Here is a 22,359-nt window from a genome sequence, read left to right as displayed (position 1 = left end):
CTTCATCTGTACAATCAGAAAGAGTGAATGAACACTGGCTGTGTTTAATCCAACAGATTGGTAAAGACTTCAAGTACAGTTAGAATAATACCAGGAGAGCCTTCAAGATTTATAAAATAAACCAGAAGTGGATTAGACATAGTTGAGTTTAAGGAAAACTGAATCCAAACGCTCATTAGTCCTATACAGTATTTTCCTCTCTTGATTTCTGCTTTTTGTATGTTTTCATGTGCTCTACTGTCTCAGTACTGTCAGGGGTGACAATAGGGAGGTGGTCAGATAAGGAAACAGAATTACCATAGTTGGATTAATCTTTATTACCTAATATATATTCTTCTGAAGAATAAAGATATCAAAAGTCAGCTGCAAATGAATACAGCATGGAATCTTACTGAAGGTTTCCTTTAAACAGGAAAAATAATCAACAAGTGAAAACTACTTTGCTGGAAATTCTATTGTATGATCTGAACACGCTTTAAGTCAAGTATTTCTATTAATTTCTGGCAGCAGCTTGCTTGCTTTGGCCCCAGAGTAGCTGTATCCTAAAGATGTGAATGTGTTTTAAATTTTTTTAAACAAATATAAATTGATTCACACTTCACTGAGGACCCGATTCCCAGCTCAAGCCTGGTGAGCACTAGCAATTCATGGAATGTAATGGCCAGTGACAGCCAGGGGGTCAGACCATGATCTCATGGTCTCTTCCGGCCTTAAACTCAAAGACTCTATTACACGCTTGTCCAGCTAATGTCCTTGGAAGTGAACTCTATTTCCATTTTAATGTGGAACTATAAGACATACACACATCTGACAATGTTGGAAGGTAACAAAAGAAAACACTTGTGATAATAAAAAGCAGCTGCATGAAGAAAGATTTAAAGTAACAGTGCACACACTTAAAATAGCGTGCTAGACAATAATTTTATAAAATTAGTCAAGAAAAATACTGGAGTATTTACAGGGCAGCAGAACTTTTTAGGGTTAACTGTGCTTCCGTCCAGAGAGTAAGCAAGCAAGCTAGAGCGAGCACGCAGGCATACACAGACTATGGTGCATATAGCTACAACATCGGTCGTTTACAGGATCTGCACATCCTGATACAGCTACAAGGAGCACACATTATAGTACTGGAACACTGAATCAATTAACCCTCTCTGGCTCTTTTCCAGCCAAACCCCCACATTTACTTCCTTGCTTTTCAAGCACTGGAGCTGGATACACTGGAATGAGTCAATCAACAAACAAGGGTAGCAGCAGACTGCAAGCTTTGCTAACGAACAAGGAGAAAACTGCACATACAATCTGCTAATCACTTAAGTAAAATCGTCAAAAGAATGGAAGAGAAAGGACAGCAAAAAAAAGAACACAACCTTATTTCTATCTTTTTTAAATACGGCAAGAATGATTCTTCTCCTCCTTTCAAGAGTTGGGGAAAATACCTGCGTAAGAAATACAGTTTTCCCAAAATAGAAATTCTTAATCTTGGTGTTAGAAGAAACGGAAGTGCAAAACAAAAGCATGCAAAGAGACAAGCTTTAGAAAAATTATAAAAACCAAACCAAAGTGAACAACTTGCTTTCCAGAAAGCAGTGAAAAATCTTATCTTAAAATCCACCATGTGATGAAAACGAAAATTACAAAGGATCTTCCTGGATGCAAAGTGGACTCTACTAAAATTCGAGAGAAAGAGGTAAGGCTTTCTTCACCTGAAAATTGCAACACATTGAATCTTCTCAGTAACTGAGCGTTCGTTCAGCTTAACGCCGTGACATGTGTTTTAGTCTCTGCTTGAAGGGGGAAATGTAAGCGTTAAGTCTTCAGCAGAGTTGAGAGAGACAGAGAGAGAAAGAGAGAGGGAGAGAAAAGGCTGTGCTTAATAAAAGCCCTTCTCAGATTACAAAAACAAGCGGTTTACTCACCCACCCCCCCAAGTAATGGGTAAATTTAGATGTCTCAGTTCCATAAATCTTTACGGTCCCCTTGAGACTGTCACTAGTGTTTTATTGTCTACAGCTTCCTGCCCCTCACCTGATAAATTAGGCACTGTAGACGTTAAAACGGAAACCTCATACATCATTTCTGAAGATATTTTTGGGGTGACCCTCTGTGGAGAAATAGGATTCTTAATAAGGGGAAATATGGGAACTGCTGTCTGCCTACGCACACGCTGCTGGAGACTAGACATTCGGGAGAGGAGGAGTTGCATACACACAACGCGAGCATCTGCCTTTCCATCAGTTTGTACTTACAAAGAGCAAATCTACGTACACTGTATCTAAAGGGAACAATTTGGCATCCAAATTCATCTATCACTTTTCACTGCTGTAGTAAGACAAAAAAAAAAAAAGGGAAGCTAATGCACTGCTTGCTTTTCACAGCTACTGAATTGTCTCCTATAATCTTCTGAAACCTGAACCTCCATATAAAGGGGAGACCAGACCACTGAACCCTATCAACCAGAGATGGACACAAGACAGGACTTCCATTTTTAAGACCTAATTGCGCCCAGCAAGGCACAGGAAAAAAAAACTGGATACCAGTTCGGACATGGTTACAGTATCTCAAAATAGCAGATGACCAGTTTACCATACTGACCATGCTGGCCTTTCTTCAGGACCATCCTGGACCAGAGAGGAACAGTGAACTCTTACACCATACACAATTCCTGCGCAAAACACAGCTCCTGAATACGTTCTGCTGGACACAAAAATGTCCTATCCTTTAAATTTCTTGAACGGGTCTGGAGTTGGCAATGGATCTTTGTCACCTCTCTCAGTAACCGGAGAACCCAAGCAGGACTACTCAAGTGACGAACAAGGAAACAAAGTGCAAGTGCGTTGGGCAGCTTTACTGATCCTCCTGGTGATAATCCCCACCATTGGGGGGAACATACTTGTCATACTGGCGGTGTCTCTGGAGAAGAAGTTGCAATATGCTACCAACTACTTTTTGACGTCCTTGGCAGTGGCAGATTTGCTCGTGGGTCTGTTTGTGATGCCGATTGCCCTTCTCATAATATTATTTGGTAAGTACAACATTTTTGTTTCATCAGACTAGCATATGGGGTACAATTTGGGGAGGTCTAATTTAAACAGAAAAACTGTTTGCTTTCTACCATTACAATTTTAAAAACCACTCAGATGAGGGCTGCTAAATCTTCTCTCCCTCTCACCTTAATATAGCTTAATGTCTTTATGGGAAATATACCCACTGTTGATATTCTTTCCTTTGAAACAAACCATTCAAAAATCACCCAAGACTTAGAACTGACACTAAATTGGAGCTGGACATTGGAAACTACATTTTGTACAGTTTAATATTACTTTTAACAACATCAGCACCATGTTGGTATCTATTCTAATGGATATTACACTAATTGGAGGCAGTCTTCTATTAAAAAAAGTGAAATGAAGACTAGGTATCTGTTCAGTACACTGAACAGGTTTTGAACTTTCTAGGAGTCAGGCACCTGATTTCACCTTAGTATTGACTCCAAGCTCCATGTGCAGTCAGAGATGGTCCCTAGCACCATCAGTAAGAACAAACTTTATCAGCAGCAGTTTCAGAGAAACTGATTTTCTCCCACCCTAGGGAAAGCAGCAGGTTCGTAAAACGTCCCAAAGAATTAACTCATCTGTCAAGCCAAGGAAGCCTGAATCCGTGTACCTAATATTTGAGACTCAGATTATCATTTGGTCTGGTTCATATGGAATAAAATAGGTATTTTTTTACATGAACATACATTGGGTGTGACATTTTCTTTCTGGTTAGTCATTACAGAACAAGCATGGCTTTTTCATATTCTCTCATGCCCAGCTTTATTTCAGATATTACTTTTGACAACTAATCAGAGGCAGCTCCATGGGGAAGTCTCTTTCTTTTACTCCTAAAGTTTCTTTAAGAATACATTTTAAATGGTCTATTTTCTTATCATACAAATAGGGAAAAAAAAAATCTACAAGATGGGTTTTTCTATAAACTTACGGATTTACACAATTATCTTTAAGGTATAGATACCACTAAGCCCTAGATAATGAAAGGCTGCAGGATTTCATTTTTCCTATGCTAGATCTCTAAGAGTTGCCTGAGCAACAAGCAAACACAATCATAAACTTTATTTCAGAAAGGCCATCAGTAGCTTTTGTTTGCTGCAGAAGACTGGTATCACTTGATTAACAAATGTGCTTATTCACTAAACACCTTGAGACTGAATTTCTGTATATTACAGACTGCTTCGCCCTAAACAGATATGAATTGGAGGTCAGAATTCAGTGTTGAGATCATAAAATAGTCTTTTTTCAAGCAACAGTTTCTAAAAAGAAAAATGAACGTACAGGACCAGGACAGTGATTTCTAACTTAAAAAAACACAGTCACTTATAAAAAACCTTTGCATGTCATGTATGTGCACGTGTGTGTAGTGGCAAGAAACAGATACGTATATACATACTTACACACAGATACTGTAACTGCTTAGGTCCTGCCAAAGGTCTCATTAATAATAAAAATAAAACTACTAACCACAAGAAGCACTAGTATTGCACTAGCCATCAATACAAAGGGAAGGCAAGTTCTGGATTTTGTGGAGTTGTCTTTTGATGGTGGTGGAGTTTTTGTGTTTTGGATTTTTTTTAATTATTATTTTCATTTTGCTAGACTAATAAATCTTTTCTTTTTAACTTTATAAAGGGACTATTGCTCCTTAATCTCTCAATTAATCCAGTGCTAAGCCCTGCTTACAACAGTTTAAAGCATGCTAGGAATCTTAATTTAAAAGTCAAACAAAAGCATCTTTCACATTGCAGAAAATTGACAAGAAAGTAGCAAAATTAGTTATAATTAACTAAGTGAGACTGCAACCAGCCTTTCACATAGCAGTGGTTAAACCTGAAATTTCTTGCATACAAATCTCTCTTTGGCAGCCAACCAGAAAAACTGCTTTGCCTCTTCACCGATTGGGAGAAGATGCTGAGGTGTTTATAGAAGTTCAAAGCATGAGCAAAACACAAGGAGTTACTGGAATGAAGCTAGAACAGACATTTAAATACATAACAAGTCTAAATCTTGAAGTTACATTAGCCAGATAACTACTTGAACATAGAATAATCATTGATAGCCAGAGAGCCAATTAAATCCAGCCTCCTGGCACTTCCACACAGGAATGTTTCCATAATAATGAAATAGCTGGGTGCAGCCTCTAGATACAGAATATAAATATTATGCTTCTGATTTGGGACTGATATCTAATTATGTGGAGACTATCTGAGGGAAAAGGTGTGAACTAAAGTACAATCATATTAAATGATGCTGACTGTAAAAACTAATGTGTCACAGAGTGTTCAAATTCAAAACCTACTACAGACATTGGCCCCATACCCTGACGGTACGCTTACAGAAAAATCTTCAGAAGTAGACTGTCTCTGTAATAAAGAGCTACCCCTTTTAAAAATAAATAAATCTGTAACTCGCTCACAGGTATAATACCATGAGTAGCAGATTATTTATTCTCAGCAGAGCAACCGAAATGTACTCTGGTACAAATATACACTGCAATTTTAATTTAGGAGTTCAAATGTCAGAACATACAAACAGTTCATCGCTTTTACTGCTTGCTAAATTCTTCTCATTTCTTCAAAAAAAAGGAGGGCATGTTAGGAAATAATTGCATTCTCTGAAATCTAGCTTTCAAAAGAGTTATCCAAATTTCTAACACTCAGAACTACTGAAAGAAAGCAAAAATGTTGCTATTTATCAGATGGTGAAATTAGCAAATAAACTTGAGAGATCCTCTCATTTGCAAAGCCTGCAGCAGGAAGAAGTCTGTTGTCCATGGCTTGGTGGGCAATGGGTTACTTGGAGACAGTGCACGTACCATCTTTTAAAATATATTCTCTACTCCTGACATTCATCCACTTAAAAATCTGAATGCTGATTGTCCTAGGCTGTAAACCATTATTTTTAAAATCTATCACAAGCAATCGCCATCTTAATTTTCCCACATTACTGATGACGAACCACAGAAAATCTTCCCTTCCTGCCTGTGCAAACTACCAGAGAAAACTGCTTTAATTGAGGGCTACTTTCTAAAAACTCAAATCTAAAGATAAGTAAGATGATAAAGGTTTATTGCTCACAAAGCAACTCAAAAAAAAAAAAAAAAAAAAAGACTTTGGCTAAATTAAAAAAACTACATGACAGTGAACAGCTACTGTTGAAGCTGTAATTGTAGCAGAGAAAAAAAGGCAGGCAGCCATGGGGGTGAAACAGCAAGACAGCAGCCTGGAAACGCCAGGCCTATGCAGTCCATGAAGCTGAATACTGACACGATGGTGAACACCACACACGCAGGCTACAGATGCACGCACACCAATTTGAAGATTGAAGCCTAGGCTTAAGTCAGCTAGTGATTAAAAATACCCGATTTCCACCTCAGTAAAAGCATCGTTATCTAACAGCAACAAAATCCTTTACGGGCAACACGTTTCAGCAGCCTGTAACAAAAATCCTATAACAAAATCCTTTACAGGCAACACATTTCAGCAGCCCTTACAGCAGAACAACAAACAGTTTCCAAATCTATTTAAAGATCTCTCTTAATCATGCTTATATGTGTACAGAAGCAGTGCCTTCTCACAAGCTTTCAAAAAACCTTTTGGCTTATAGCAAGAGCAGCTCTTCTTAAGGATTACACATTTCCAAGGTATTTCCTATAAATAAAGCTTTTCTTAAATAAAGATTAATCAAGGGTAGACAGTTGTGGTAAAAGCTCATCTTACTTCTCTTAAGGTGCAAGACAAATCTTAAAACATGCACTTTATCTTGTATTGTCTCAAAATAAGGAAAATAATCTGCAACAGCAGGACTGCTGCAATGCTGGGAGGATCCGAGGCAAGGTTTGTAGGAAGGAGGAATATCTTTTTACCTTATACCACCTGACAGTTGCAGAAACCAGACAAGTTTTCAGGCAGGCACATTTGTCAGGTAACCTAGGCATTTAAAAAAAAAATTTAAAAAATCCAATCCACTAGCTTGTTTAAATCAGCATTTCAACTTCCAAGGAAAAATGAAGGTGGAGAATCTCAGTCAGCCCAGTAAATGCTCTGGTCTGCCCCAACAGTGTGCATCTATACTAGGAGAATCAGAACTTGTAACAATCCAAACTAACCATGACCTGCAATGGCTTTGTATGACTTGGCAGGACCTACTCATTTTACCTTCAGTCTGAATTATAAAGCAGGGCAACTAACAAGCAGGTCACCATCACGTTCAAGGGTCAGAGATGCTTTCTGAATCCTGAGGGGAAATTAATATTCCATCTTTTCCCTACTTCCAAACAGAATAGGCCAACAGTGATACACACCACCAGGAAAGCACAAAATCTCAGCCCAGAGCAGTCCCTCAAACACTAGGCACACAGCTTCTAACACAGGTGTAACCAACAAATCAAAATAAGTAAAAGCAAAATACACCACAGTATGAATCCTAGACAACTGACTCATCAGAGTATTTGTTTTGTTTAAATAATAACCATATTCTTCAATTCTTATCACCTACTGCATTTAAAGTCTACTCTGATTTTGTTTGGATAAAAACCATCATCTCATACACACAAATGTAATAGTACACAATGCTATAATGGTGAATGTGATAACTTACTGCCTTATGCATCCAGTTCAAAACAAGACAAAAATAAAGACAAAGCTTTCTCTGTTCAGTTGCATTTATCAACTAACAAAAGCTCTTACAACGCATAAAAATTTACAAGGTTGCTTCGCATCAGATAGCTGTTTAAATGCATCTATATTTAAAAGAAGGAAAAGAGCTTTCTGTTGCAAAATATTTGAGGGTTTTCTTCTGCAAAAGAGTAAATTAACTACAAAAGGAAACAATTTATCACACTGCAATTCTCCAGAAAGCAAAGTAGTTATAATCCAGGGAGCAGCATGTAAGTACTTTCCAACAGAAGTATTAGCTGCTCACTTGAAATCCAGCTGTGTTATCTGCCATCCTTCATGATGTAGAATACACTTTCCCATTGTCCAGGTTTTATCTGAACTAATCCTTCATCACAGAGTCAAAAGAAGTAGTCTTATTTTTCTGGAGTGAGCAAAAACATTTAAAGCTCATCAAATCAATTATTTCTTTTAACTGTATTTTTTTTTTCCCCTCTCTCTTTTTTTTTTTTTTTTACAGCTGCTTACATGACCCACAAGACATTTTGGTTTTCCTTTTTTTCTTTTTCTTTTTCTTCTGAAAGGCACCATACCTTACTGCCAGCTGAAAGCGTAGATAGAAAAATTAAATAAGAGTAAGCGTTTCATAATATACTAATTACAACCTTCTCATACCTGCCTGACAATAATTTTTTGAGGTATAATTTCAACCATGATATCTATTTTAGGAAATATGCAGCTAGATACTAAAATTTACTGGTTAATGATTTGAAAATAGTTCACCTCTTTCCCTTCTGCCTCACTGCCTACATCATTCTCACCTGGAGTCCACTGCTTTGGGGATGGGTGAAGTTCAGTTCAGGGCTCCAGCCATCCCTTCTCTTTGTTTAAAAGACAAGGTTTCCCAACATAGGTAAGAGTGCAGACAAGTATGTGCTATGTCTGACTTTATAAAATTTTCCATCCTCTGGAGTTTATAATTCAAGTCAAGAGAGCACCATTATCATTTCTGTCTATCAGTCGCATTATGAAAAAATGTTTTAATCAAACTACTGCAACATTACCACATTGATAACACTGCCAAATGACCTGGACTATTGTAATGCCCATTCTCAGCATGCAGATATATTTATTCAGAGCAAGGAAATTAAAACCAATCTGATTTGTTAGAAATGTCTTTTTTTATTTCCTTAAGCATCATTCAACGAAAAACTGACTTCTCTGGCAATACTATTGATGTGCCTACTTATAAGAGTACAGCTGAATTTTGTAAGGAAGAAGAATATATTTAGTAGATCAACTTCTACCATTAGAAACAGGAAAAACTTCTGCATTCACACATTCTTCCCTAGGACTACAGAACATTCTTATAGACACACAACACTAAGGTGCACCTCAAATTGAACACTGCTAGCACTGGATTGCAATACAAACTACCTGTGAGTGAAAATAAAGCAGTTAAGAAAAAAAAAAAATCAGAGTTTCATTAAAGTTCATTCAGTTTGGTACTGTAAACATTGATAGGGGAGACCCAGCTCTCAAAAATACAAGCCTTTTGGAAAGTTGAACACTACAAAACCTTTATCTTGGACACAATGCAGTTGACAGACCCTATGTTTGCTATAAAGATTAACATTAAAGACAGATATCTACTGTAAGAAACAGCATGCCAGACTTAAAATCCAAGCCATCGCTCTTGAGGCAGGGGGGAGGAGGAAGGGGAAAAAGAAAAAAAAAAAAAAAAAAAAAAGACACACACATGAAAGCCCTTCAATTTTTATAAAAATCATTACTGAGACAGAAGAGCCCTGCTTTGCCACATTAGTGCTCAACTGTATCTGGTCAAGTGACACAGTAAACTAATTTTAAAAACTGTGTGAACTAGATTCTTCAAGATCACCACTAAGATTCAACCATGGTTCTGCAATGATTGACTAATACATTGGTTACGACCCATTATCTCCTCCATTTAATACAACCTCGAACCTTAGGACTATGACGGAGACATAGCTGAAAACCATGTAACAGCAGGGCACTAGGACCAAGCACAGTCATGGCCCATTTTTTTTAAAACTCTTTTATCCAGAGTCCTTGCCACAAAGAGCTTATGATCCAAATAGGACAAAAAGACAGGGAAAGGCTTACGATACACAAACAGCCTGATCAATATGATGGCAGCAACATGCCAGTTAGGAGCTAACTAAAACGTAAGACAGAATCCAGCTGAGGCAGTGGCAAAACTCGGTTCCTGTAGTATTATGAAATTCTCAAATGTACTGATGCCAAGGGAAAAACCACACACTGAAAACTCTCAAAAAGCTTAGATTCTAATGAGTTTTCTGTTCTCTTTCAGACAATGCCTGGCCTTTTCCAACTGCCTTGTGTCCTATCTGGCTGTTCCTTGACGTCCTCTTTTCCACAGCTTCCATCATGCACCTCTGTGCCATCTCACTAGACCGCTATATTGCGATTAAAAAGCCAATCCAGGCTAGTCAGTACAATTCATGGGCTACAACAATCATCAAAATCATCGTGGTTTGGCTCATTTCAATAGGTATGTGAGACTCGGGAGACTGGAAAAGGAATGCAGAAGCTTTTAATGTCCAAAACAATAGGTGAAAGCTGGGCAGAATGGAAAATTTGGCCAAGTACTATTGATTAGCAGACCCTAACACCTGGGCTGGCTTAAGTCCACCTCTTGGATCATAAATAGCTACATCATAAAAATCTGCCTGAACTACTACTCCTTATCAGGCTTACTAGAAAGAGCAAGATTGAGTAGGGATAATCATCGCTCTTCTTCATGGTCCTAAAAGTCCAAAAATCAAAAGACAATATCTGCATGCATAGCATGTCTCCTGGAAAAGCAGATTTCATGTTCCTGTGGTAGTATATTCTGTCCCAAACACCATTTTAAGCCTTGAGTAGGTGCTGCTAAAATCTGTGCCTTACAATTGTCCCATGAAGCAAGTAAAAAAAGGTTAGTTACTTACATCAAAGATTGTAAGATAAATGAGTGGCTGGTAACATTCACACTGAAGACTGAGATGCACTGGCAATATAGCATATAGAAAGGCTAACTTCTAAGCAAAAAAAACCCAAAACAAAAAACCACAAAACCAACACCCCCACCCCCAAAAACCCCAACCCCCCAAGACCCCCCAAACCCCAAACAGTTTATATAAAGGATGCCAATGTATAAACTTTTATGATATTAGCACCTCAGTGACGTGCATGTGTCACCTCACCTGTCTTTAACGCTTAAAAAAATAAAACTGTTAAATGAGCTAAGGAGGTGAAAAGATTTAATTCAAATAACTGAATGCACGCTGCAGGCAGCCACAGGCATAGTGCAATGTGTGCAAGAGAAAGAACAAAATTATTCTGGATTATTAAGGCCAATGATGCCTAGGAGAACGGGTATATCCACCTTCTTGGCCGAGGCATACATGCCTAAATCCAAAAATTCCAACTTGAAAAAAATTCTGGAAGAGCTGTGATGATAGGAGAAAAGATGCTATCTTTATCACAAAAAAAGGAAGCTATTAACATGGCAAGACACTTACAAGTTGACCTTTTAATGCCTGATTTATTGGTATTAATCAGTGCTGTACTTTTTCATTTCTTTTTTATCTAACACAAACGTACTCTGTAGCTGAGCCAGGGTTCTCCAAATCAAAGGTTAATTTGGTTCAATCCTCATTTTAAATGTTTGCTATATCTGAAGGTGTGCCTCTTATTAAGAAAGATATCAAATGGCTGAAGGGTAAACCATTTTGCTCTTGCTGCCTTCAACCTACTTCAGTAAGCAGAGTAGCAGAGGAATAGAGTAAATCCCTAGATCTCATTAAGTGGTATCAGGAAACATAGCACAAATAACCTTCACCAGACAGCAAGGAACCTGTTGTTTTTGTTGTAATGTCAGACTGCTGGCAAATGAAGTGCTGACTGTAATTTATACAGTCAGCAGTGGTTATAAAAAATTCATTTAAAAGACAAGACTGCTAAATCTTTTTTTTTAACGAGTGGTGAATTACAGAGCTAGCTAGCCTCATTTAAACACTTTTAAATATGCAAGAGACTTTAAACAACAAATCCATCTCAAACACACACTGCATAAGTCTGGCATCTATTTAACTACTTGTATATATGAAAGAAGTCAAGCAGGGTGAAAAAAAAAATCAGCTGTCTATGTCCAGTCACTTGTTGTGGTTAAGATAAGAGGGAAAGACAAGTTTTATGTATTTACAGAACTGTCCTTCAAAAAGTGCAAAGGTTACCCCAGAGGAGGAAAAAAGCAGATGGCATTAGGGAAACACATTTCACTGGAGGAAAAGCCATACTAATTCTAACAACTAGAGTCAAAGCAATTCATGCGTTTTACACTTGAGAAGTTGGCAACTTTATCCTGCTTCCTCAATCACTAAGGGTTAGGCCCAATCTCCTTAGAAAGGGCACTCTGTTAAAGCTGAGTTTGCCAAGTCTCACAAAGTACTCTTTGCCCAATTACCCACGTGATGCTCTCAATTCACGTTCTCTCTGTCACCCTGTGCCTGCTCCAGAGCTCAGGAACTACCTTCTTTAGAGACGCTGAGGCTTCAGGCCCAAAAAAGAGATTGCAAGTGATTACCATATGCTGAAGTACTTGGTTTTTCTCCTGTAGGCATTGCTATTCCAATCCCTATCAGAGGTATTGAGGAGGGAAATGGCAACTCTACAAACATCACATGTGTCCTGATGCCCGATCGTTTTCATGACTTCATTCTGTATGGGTCAGTGGCTGCATTCTTTATTCCCCTCGCTATCATGATAGTCACTTATTTTCTGACAATCCAAGTGCTACGCAAGAAGGCCTACTTGATCAACAAACCACCTCAGCGTTTCACTTGGTCAACAGTGTCCACAGTATTTCAGCGTGACACAACGCCCACCTCCTCACCAGAAAAGGTGGCCATGCTAAATGGCTCCAGAAAGGACAAGACTTTGTCTTATGACATGCCTATCTGCAGAACGTCTACGATTGGGAGGAAGTCCATGCAAACAATAACCAACGAACAAAGGGCATCAAAAGTTCTGGGGATTGTCTTTTTTCTTTTCTTGTTGATGTGGTGCCCATTCTTCATAACAAACATAAGTTCAGTTCTGTGCAACTCCTGCAACAAGGAGGTTTTTCAAAAGCTAATGGAGATATTTGTTTGGATAGGATATGTATCTTCAGGAGTAAACCCTCTTGTCTATACGCTCTTCAACAAAACATTTAGGGAGGCTTTCAGCAGGTATATCACTTGCAACTATCGGACCACAAAGCCTATTGAGGCCCTTCGGAAATGCTCCAGCAGGATCTCTTTCAGAAGCTCTGTGGCAGAAAATTCCAAGCTCTTTGTCATGCATGGGATGAGAAATGGGATTAACCCCATTATGTACCAGAGCCCAATGAGGCTGAGGAGCTCACCCATCCAAGCATCATCAGCCATTCTGCTGGATACATTGCTGCTCACAGAGAATGAAGTTGATAAAACAGAAGAACAAGTCAGCTACGTATAATGGAATGGCAGCCCTGTCCACATCATAGTATTACTGTATTATTCTAGGTAACTGTGCTATAAGAGGGTATAAATACTATTGTTTCCTGTTATTTATGCAAGCAATATCTTATAAATTCATATTAATTCCTCTCTTCCAGTGTCTCCTCTACTTTAACCCCAACCCCATGGCAGCAACCACAACTTCATTCCATGATAAATGACTAATGCAGAACTGTAGTCTACAGGTAGAAGGAAATAAATAAAAGCTAAATCAGTTTGAGTATCTGACTTCAGTTCTCATCATCTTCAGCCTCTCCAAAGTACATTTTTATAAGAAAAGCGTCTCTGTACAAACACTACTTTAACATTCGCTCTAGCAAGAAGACAGAACACTCTGTATGTTGATGCTCTACAATGAAATTAGCAGGGGGATACAAGCTTGCTAGTTTTAATTTAAATCCACCTTTACTCTGTATGAACAAAACAGCACACAAGCTCACTGCATTGCCTCCTACAGATACGTTCCTCTGCTCAGACTGCATATCCAAGTATGAGCTTTTCTTGTTCTCTGAGGGTATGTATATCACAAGCAGAATCACTTGCTCCAGAGACCAAAAGGCATATGTGCGCATTCCACAAGGTGTAAAACTGGTTCTTAGCAGGGTAAGGAAAAATTCCTTGTGCTGAAATTATCCCTTTGTAGTTTTACTGAGGGGTGGGCAGAATCTCTGACCCACCTGAATTTCATCTCCATCACTCTCACATACACATAAGCCTGGTATTGTCAGATTTTCCACAGAAAACTGCTCTTTGTTCTTTTCATACTAAGAAAATGAGAGCATTTAACCAAAATAGGACAATATCACATCAGTGATCGAGAGTAAAACAGGACAGGCAGTGCCTGGAACATACCTTTAATTTATATGAACAAACTTCCCTTTTTATGACCACTGGAACTTCAGTAAAAGCCTTCCCTCATCCAATATAGTTCACACAAAGTAGAAAAGTCACAGATAGAATAGCTATTTCACTTGAAAATAAGAGCATGTGTTTAAGAGACAGCAGAGACAACATTACTATCTAGACCTGCATACATTCGCAGTTTAGCTTAGCTCAAAGTAATTTCATTGGACTAATGGCATACGATTACAGGTCCCAATCTGCACTCTCTCGAACATGCTCAAGCCTTCCATCAGAACACAAAATTAATAGAATCGTTCCTCACAATCCATAAAAGCTACCAGAGTCTGTCATCTGGGAAACGAGGAGCTTCTGACAGTTCCAGACCACCTCTCTTTGGGAAGGGAAATCGGATTTCCCCAAAGTACTGGAGTTCTTACAGCAAGCAGCCAGCTCACCATTTTTTTCAATAGTTTCCCTTTACAGTAAAATTTTCAGCTTAGGCTTCATTTTCATTTTTGTTTTCAGAACTCTTTAGTTACACACTAAAATTATGTAGAGCAAAAGGCTTAGGTTTTTTTCATCTGCAGAAAGGGAAGTACTGAAGATAACATGTCCTTCCAACATTTATTCATATGTATTTAATTTAAAACATATGCAAGTTCAAAACAGAGCCTAACATAACAACTGCCAGAGAGTTCCAGGAGAAAGCATTACAAATACTTCTGTGATACTTACAGTAAGTTGTCTCCTTCCTCCCCTTTCTGGTGATAGCCACTAGCCACTTAATTTACAATAAGCTCTAGCTGGTCTTACTCCTCTTTCATTAATCAGAATTTGTTTAACAGGATCCTGTAGTTAAAAGCCAGAATTCATGGATTGCTATAGCTGCGAAAGATGCCTACATCTAAAAATATTTGAGAACCAAAAGCCTTTAATAAGACCTAGATTACTTTGAAGCTGAAGGGGGGAGGAAGTAGGAATAAAACAAATCCAAAAAAACCCCAAACTTCCAGGTACATAGCTGAAAATGTCACAGACTAGTATCTCATTTAACCTAAAGCAGGTACTTTGGAACCAGGTGAAAGTGCAATTGCATCCACGCACAGAGTGATCACAGCAAAAAAAAATTAAAAGCATCATTTGCAATGCAGGAACCAGCCTTCATGAGGAATAACACCAAAAGGCAAATAGGCACAGCACTGTTCTTGAGGGGTTATTTCCCAGCAGCCAGAGGGCATAGAGCAGGCAGCAATCATCTATCTACTTTCAGCAGCAACTTAAATTTTCCCTTTCTAGCAGGAATAACACTGCTGGCTCACAACACCTGGAAAGAGCAAGAGGTAACTTAGTTCTCTTCAGTCTGAGCCTGTTCTTGTACAACTGCCAGTCTGCAATGAGCAATGACGCAAGGAGTAATTTGCCCTAAGTGTCCCACAGAGAACAATTCCAAGGGCTCTTCGTAATCAATGGTTAGACTCCACCAAGAGGAAACAATCCTTGAGAAAGTGTCACCCAGAAAAGATGTATTTTGTCAAGCCAGCATATAGATTTCTCTGTTTTAGTAACCATAAATAGAAACAACATATTCCAGTTACTGAATTTAGTCAGCACAAAAAACCTCAATCAAAAGGAGTAGTGACTAATAAAAAATCCAGTCTTCCTACAGAGAAAGGAAATTTCTCCATAGACAGAAACATATAATCAAGAAAATACGCACATTCCATTTAACACGCTAAGTGTAAGAGGAAATTGCTTGTCCACTGAAAAAGCAAACAAGCTAAGAATTCGGGTAACAGCCTTGAAAGCATAAGGACAGGGGGAGAAGAAAGATGAAGAGAAAATGCAGAACTATGGAATAAAAAGACAACATAATGTACAGCAGAGATCTTGTTTTAGCAACTGTATCTACAAGAACAGATTCGAACAAAGACATTACCTTCATTAGCAAGACATGACTGAAAACAAGAGTCACTGCAAGCTACTATAAGAAAGCAAAAGTTTGTTGTATGGTAACTAAGGACAACACTGCTCTTGTGGTACCAACAAGTGAGACAGGAGGCTCAGGACTACATCCATGAGCATCATCTTTAAGTAACACAAATACATAAAAAATACTTTTACACGCTGGCTGCGAAGTGAGAGTATTTTTATAGCTTCCGGCTTCCTTCATAAAGATAGCAGCCTAAATAATAATTGATAAAAGGTTTGCAGTCACTTGCTAGCTGAACACAAGGTCTTTTTACAGGAGAAAGGGGTCATGCGCTTCCCATTTAACCAAAAAAAAAGACATTCCTTTCTCTGGAGTGAAATGCTCTCAATTCTTTCGGAATCTGGCCCATGCCAAATCAACCACCTGGCCAGCTCTATGGCCTCTATATACTACATAAAAATAATAACTTACACAGTTACCTAGTTCAACTTTCCTCATTATCACAGAAGTTTTTATTTGGCATATTTAATTTCTTTTTAATCTACTAGAGAAGCAAGATAGACAAAAGTCAAAGATGATCTGCAACATACAAGCACTATGGGAAGAAATACATTTTAGAACAACAGACAAGTATGGGGGTTTTTGTTGTTCAATTATTTAAAATACATTAGGAGATATTTAGTCAGTGTTCTGGCTGCCTATCTAATTAAAAATTACAGCACAGACATGGACATAAGGACTACCTATAAATATATCCACCTCAGCAGTCTTGCAGAGAAGAAAATAATGGAGTTTGAAGCCTAACAGAATGAGTGCCTTGAAATGCAAATAAAGGGAATACCTTAAAAAACCCCAAACAAAACAAAAACAAACAGACAAAACCAAGCAAAACCAAACAAACAAAATCCCAACCTTCAAGCCACCCTAAGAAATAGAGAAGCAAGAAATTCAGCTAATCTCAACTGTGGTGGTACAAAACACATTTAGTGAAGCCAGTCCCAAACTATCTGGGGTTCTATAAGCCTTTAGTTCAGATTCTATCAGAAAACTTGTAGGCAGCCAGAAAAATGTATTCATCACTTATCTTGTATTCTCCAGGTGTAAAACTCTTCCCTACCACATCACACCTGGCCATACTAGCATCAATTTTCAAATGCATCAAAATACAGTTAAAAAAATCCAGTGTTAAGCAGAAGTGAACGCACTGACAAGAGAGACTGGTGCTATAAAGCTGTTCACTAGCATACAGGAGGCACACTGATTTTTTATGGTGCTTCATAGAAAATGTCATTTTCTTACACCATTTTCTTATTGTGGAAAAATCCACAGCACTGCAAGCTGGTATGAGAAAGCAAAAGCATTAGTCCCCTAAATTTTTTTTCTAGGCTGTCATACGTAACATCAGCCTTAAAAGGTAAAGTATTGCAAGCACAGTAAACCTGGTAAAGGCATACTGAACAACCTGGGACACTATAGCCCAAAGAGGCAGGATGCTTGCCAGAGCTCTTCTGGCTCTTTGCCTTGCAAGCTGGAACCAGGAGTCCCAGACTTCTGGCCAGTTCTCAGGACTGACTTTTAGTCTTACCATGAAGCATTAGATTTCTTTCATCATATTGATAAAGATGCCTATGTACAACTGCTAAGAAGCACTCCTTTGTTTCACTTCCCCTTTGGCTCTCTAGGTAACCATCAACATGGCAAAAACAACAGTCAGGAGAGAAGTAACTTCCATATTTTTACTTTGGCATTTGACACCATGGTGTTTACTGTCAGTATCTGTTCCCATGAGACACACTGTTCTCCCCAGTTGCAAAGAAAGGCTTTTGCCCTGCAGAACAGGAAAGGAAGCTTTTTCATTTTTAAATGGGAAGCTAGTTACAAAAATAGGCAAGATGGCTTGCTAAAATGTCCATTTTTACTCTTATTTTTAATAATTCATGTCAAACCCTATTTGTCTAGCCACTTCTAAGATGCCTTGCATCCAGGTATTGAGGTCCTTTCCAACTTCTGAAAAACAACATCATGCTCTTAAAAACTAGAAGCCTCTTGCTCTCTGAAGGATCCCCTTTACAAATGCACTAGATAGGTGATAGCAATTCATTTTCAAATTCGTTAAACCCTGCACAACGAGCTTTTATTCTGCAAGATGCACATCAATATTCCCTAATAAAACCCAACAGGAAGTTTTTGCCATAAAAAAAAATTAATCAACTTCATTTAATGACTGAAAGAATCTCAGCATTTTTGATGACCTAATTTGAAACTTCAGCTGCTGAACAGTAGTTTTAAAGCAAATTCAGGGATTTGGTCAGACAACCAATTTAGTTATAAATAACACTGCTTAAAATGTTTAGTTACTCAGTTAAAAAGCCTTAGTGTGTATAATCTGAGAAACTGAAAATATTTTTCTGGAATTAGATGGGGGAGGAACATACTAGACTGGTTTTTCTCCCTCTTCTCATGCACGCTGTGATTCAGTGATCTGAAAATCTTTATATAAAAGCTTATAGGCTTATTATAGGCAGTATTTTTAGGCCCTAAGGAGCAAGTGAAAGCATACTGTTGAGTTTTCAGCAGGGTACAAGCTAGGCTGAAGAAACTATCTCAGATTTAAACCAATCATATTAATTTACTTATCTGTGTAGACATTCCAGTTTACATTAAGAAGTTAAAACACTTGCTGAGATTTTCAAAAGCTCTCAAGTGATATAAGGCTCTGAGCCCTATTTTCCAAAGTAAGTAAAATCTCATGCATACAAATAGTCTAGAACAAAGATAAAACAAAAGCAAGGAAAGAATTAATGCAAGATGCCATAGTGCACTGTTTGAAACAATGAATGTATTTGTGCAATCTGATTGTACAGCTACAATTTTCATTAGAAGTTATATTAGTTTTGCCAGAGATACCAAGGGACTTCTCCAACGCACTACAGTTTGGTTAGTGAAGACACACGGCTCTGTCTCCAGTTTCAGACCTGTAGATAAAGGCATTTTCAAATCTGAAAAGACTTCACAAAGTCTAAGGCTTCTTCTGATTATAATAAGATTTCTGTTACTATTAACTTTTCACTGAAACACACCCTCATTCTCCTCCCCCAGGAAGACTGAATAAGACAAAGATAAAATGGGTTGGAGGGTAAACAAAACCCTTTTAATCTTTCCTACGCAAGAATTAACAAGCAGGTATGTTTCACTAAATTCCTCTTCTTCACAATTAATACAGTGAAAAAGTCACTGGTACAGATCATGTTAGAGTGACTGTTAGCCTGATACTCAATTACGCAGAAGATCTGCCATCTGCCTAGTGCGTAAAGGTAGGTTGTAGGAGTTAAAGAAAACAAACTGTCCAAGTCTTCCTGGAACAAAATCCAAGTATCTGATTTGTGTTTGCTTTAAAACAAATATATAGCCTTAAAATATCAAAGGCTATGTAAACACAAAGAACACAAAAGCAGGAAACATTAGTATTTCACTTGCATCATCCTAAAATGAAGAACTGAACATAAGCCATGCAGAGTTCTCCATGTTTGGGTAGCCCACACTTATCAGCCAAGACTACATCTTCCTTTCAGGACTCTCTAGAGGCTGCATTGTTCCCTCTCCTACCCTTAGCCTTTTCCCAACAATATTGCACCAAGGCAGAAGCAGCATCCCACAACTTAAGTTCTACTTCCTCATGGGTCTTATTCCCCTGGACTTAACAACTGCTATGACAGCGTTAAACCTTTTTAGTTCATGCTTTCAAGCACTGCTGTATCCCACATTGAAGCCTTCTCCCTAACCAGATTTGTCATATCTATAAAACATCTATGTCCTCATTTTGTATATAAAGTGTTTAGGTACACTGCAGCATTGCTCTAACACATAACAATATAAAAATAAAGCTGACTACATAAACCAATCATCTCACGCTGCAATATAAACAAAGATCAATTCATAATCTAAAATGGTAAAAATTAAGATAAAAATAATTCTTTCAATTTTTAAAAACTTTAAATGTATCGTGTTTTCCATCTCACTGTAATAGTCTTAGAAAAAGGCTGACCAGAAATAAAAAGCACCTTAAATGCTGTTTTCCAACAGCCATGATGAATATTTTATAAACCACTTCAGTATAAAGAACTTTTAGTATAAAACATGAACAATAAGGTAAGTTTGCTGTCTACGATCACTGGCAAAAGTATCAGGACTGGGAGAACAGAGACACATTACAGTAGCCAAGTCAATCCATCACTTCTCTTCTTGCTATTTCACAATATAGCTTCTTGTAGAGCCCTGCATCCACACTGCAGTCTCCAAACATCTCAAGCTTTATTCAATGCATCTGTACCATTTTACAATAACATTTTACTTAAAAGTGCCTCCTGTAAGAGGTGGTCATTTTTAAAAAAGAGAAAATATCTAAAAAAGTCTCAGGTTTTTATACTGTACTATTTTGACTGTCTTGCTAGTTGTGAAGGGGAAGAAAGGAAGAGATAGTTTTGAAACAATTCTCTAGCACCAAAGCATTTTCTGATAATTTAATATAGTGGCATGAAAATGATCAGTCGCAACATATGTAACTAGTGCCTAATTTTTGTAAGGCACTAAGCCAAGAGGGAAGAAAGCCATACCAAGTCCTATAGCCAGCAAGCTGTGCTTTCGATCCTGTCTGCAGACCTGTGGACTGCTTCTAAACAGTCAGCAAAACCAGAATTAACAGCAGCAACACTGCTAGTCAACAAGCTTCAATTCTACATACATGGTCCCCTGGAAAGCTTTAGGGAGTCCAAGAATAGAACAAGGAAGTTAGTTTTGTGCTATACAGACAGGACCCCACAATGTATTCTGCAGCTCAAGCAGTATGATTGCTACTGCTTTGCTCCCTAGAGCAACTTGCCTGCAGACGTTCACACAGCCAGGCACACATGCATCCCACATCCAAGCGTGTAACTGCTATAGCAGCATTAATCTCTGCTCCCCTAATCCCTTCAAAACTCTTGCACCATAGCTGATGTTTTGAGCTATGCAGAGAGCCCATCAAGCGTTCCTTACATGGCTCACCTTCAAAGCACCACAGGACTTGCTGAGCAAATACAGCTAGTGATCCCATTGCAGAAGCTAGAATTTCACCAACTCCTCACCTTTGCTCCAGGCAACAAAGACAACTTTGGAAAAGAATGTAGGAAGAAAACTCCCGAAAGTGCATTTTAACATTTTTTAAATTAGCTGAGAAGGTAATAGGTATTGCAGTTACAAAAAACCCCAGCTGATACTAATTTAAAGACAGCCCTCACTACAGACTGTTTTTGCTTGATATGTTAAGGAATATAGAAATTCTCTTAAGGAATTATATACTAAGGAAGGTACTGAATGGTGTAACTGGGTAATTTGATATCTTTCATAACACACTAGAAAATTTAATCTTGCAATTCTTAGGCAAAACTTAATAACCTAGACTAGAACATCCTATCTAAACCTTGATTTGTGAATTTTGAACAATGAAGTAACCACACACACTTTTGTAGACTTTTCCAGTAATTACAAAGTTCAAACACAAAATCTAAAAAACATTCCTGCTTAAAAAAAAAAAAAAGTTAATCTTCAAGATAAAGCAAAACCTTGTTGCTTTAAAAATTAAATGTCATGGTTTATTACATTATGTCCTATCACATTTTGCTCTGTTACTGTGCTGCTTTCATGAACTCTAACCATAAAAGCCAAGATGTGTTCTTGAATGTACACAGGCTTGCATGTATGTGCTAGCAAGGAAGACTCACAGAGGTAAACAAGGACAGAAAAGCCTTACAGAATGTTCTGCTATGCAAACATATTACCTAAAAATAGCTGGCTTTGTGATGTTTATGACACTTTTAGTTCAAATCCAAGAGGAAGAACATTTATTCACAGACGGCTATAACAAAAGGAGAAAAAAACCTAGGTATTTATGACACAAAGTAAATTTGTGGGCTCTAGCTCTGTCAGGAGCTCTGTCATGTTCACCAATGGTGCTTTTAAAGCAATTATCACCCTCTGACTGTGTAACCTCCAACTTACATGAATTTTATTATTCCTGTAGGAGGAACAGACAGAAGCACAAGTCTGTGCATATTCCTGCTGCTGTAGTGTACAACCCAGCAGATGAACTTACACCTCCAGCATGTTTAACCTTACAGCAATGGCATGAATTCCCAAAGAAAAATGTAGTCCACATTACACAAATTTATTCTCTTATTTCAATCCTGACTTCACAGTTCCCCTTCTGGAACCACATACAAAGAATTCAACGAGACCTCTTCTCACATAAGCTTCAGTCATGTTCCTTTACCTAAGACGAGATAAATTTCTGG

The 22,359-nt window shown here is 38.1% G+C and overlaps 2 protein-coding genes across 3 annotated transcripts in view; one reads left to right on the top strand and one right to left on the bottom strand.

Annotated features, from left to right (window-relative positions):
• Nucleotides 1-22,359, bottom strand: part of PSMD1 (proteasome 26S subunit, non-ATPase 1) — a 75,524-nt gene that overhangs the window by 33,629 nt on the left and 19,536 nt on the right. The window lies entirely within an intron of this gene.
• On the top strand, nucleotides 1,741-13,613 carry HTR2B (5-hydroxytryptamine receptor 2B). Its single transcript, XM_052803194.1, has 3 exons — nucleotides 1,741-3,025; nucleotides 10,026-10,226; nucleotides 12,336-13,613. The coding sequence occupies exons 1-3, from the start codon at nucleotides 2,710-2,712 to the stop codon at nucleotides 13,214-13,216; spliced, it is 1,398 nt and encodes a 465-aa protein (XP_052659154.1). The 5' UTR covers nucleotides 1,741-2,709; the 3' UTR covers nucleotides 13,217-13,613.

This window comes from Harpia harpyja, chromosome 12 (assembly GCF_026419915.1).
Source record: "Harpia harpyja isolate bHarHar1 chromosome 12, bHarHar1 primary haplotype, whole genome shotgun sequence".
Lineage (NCBI taxonomy): Eukaryota > Metazoa > Chordata > Aves > Accipitriformes > Accipitridae > Harpia > Harpia harpyja.
This window is presented reverse-complemented; position numbering and strand designations above follow the sequence as displayed.

Excerpts from the sequence above, each read along its gene's own strand:
- HTR2B (XM_052803194.1), top strand. The coding sequence starts at position 2,710 with ATGTCCTATCCTTTAAATTTCTTGAACGGGTCTGGAGTTGGCAATGGA. Across the intron at positions 3,026-10,025 it reads CCTTCTCATAATATTATTTG|ACAATGCCTGGCCTTTTCCA; the intron begins GTAAGTACAACA and ends GTTCTCTTTCAG. Across the intron at positions 10,227-12,335 it reads GGTTTGGCTCATTTCAATAG|GCATTGCTATTCCAATCCCT; the intron begins GTATGTGAGACT and ends TTTCTCCTGTAG.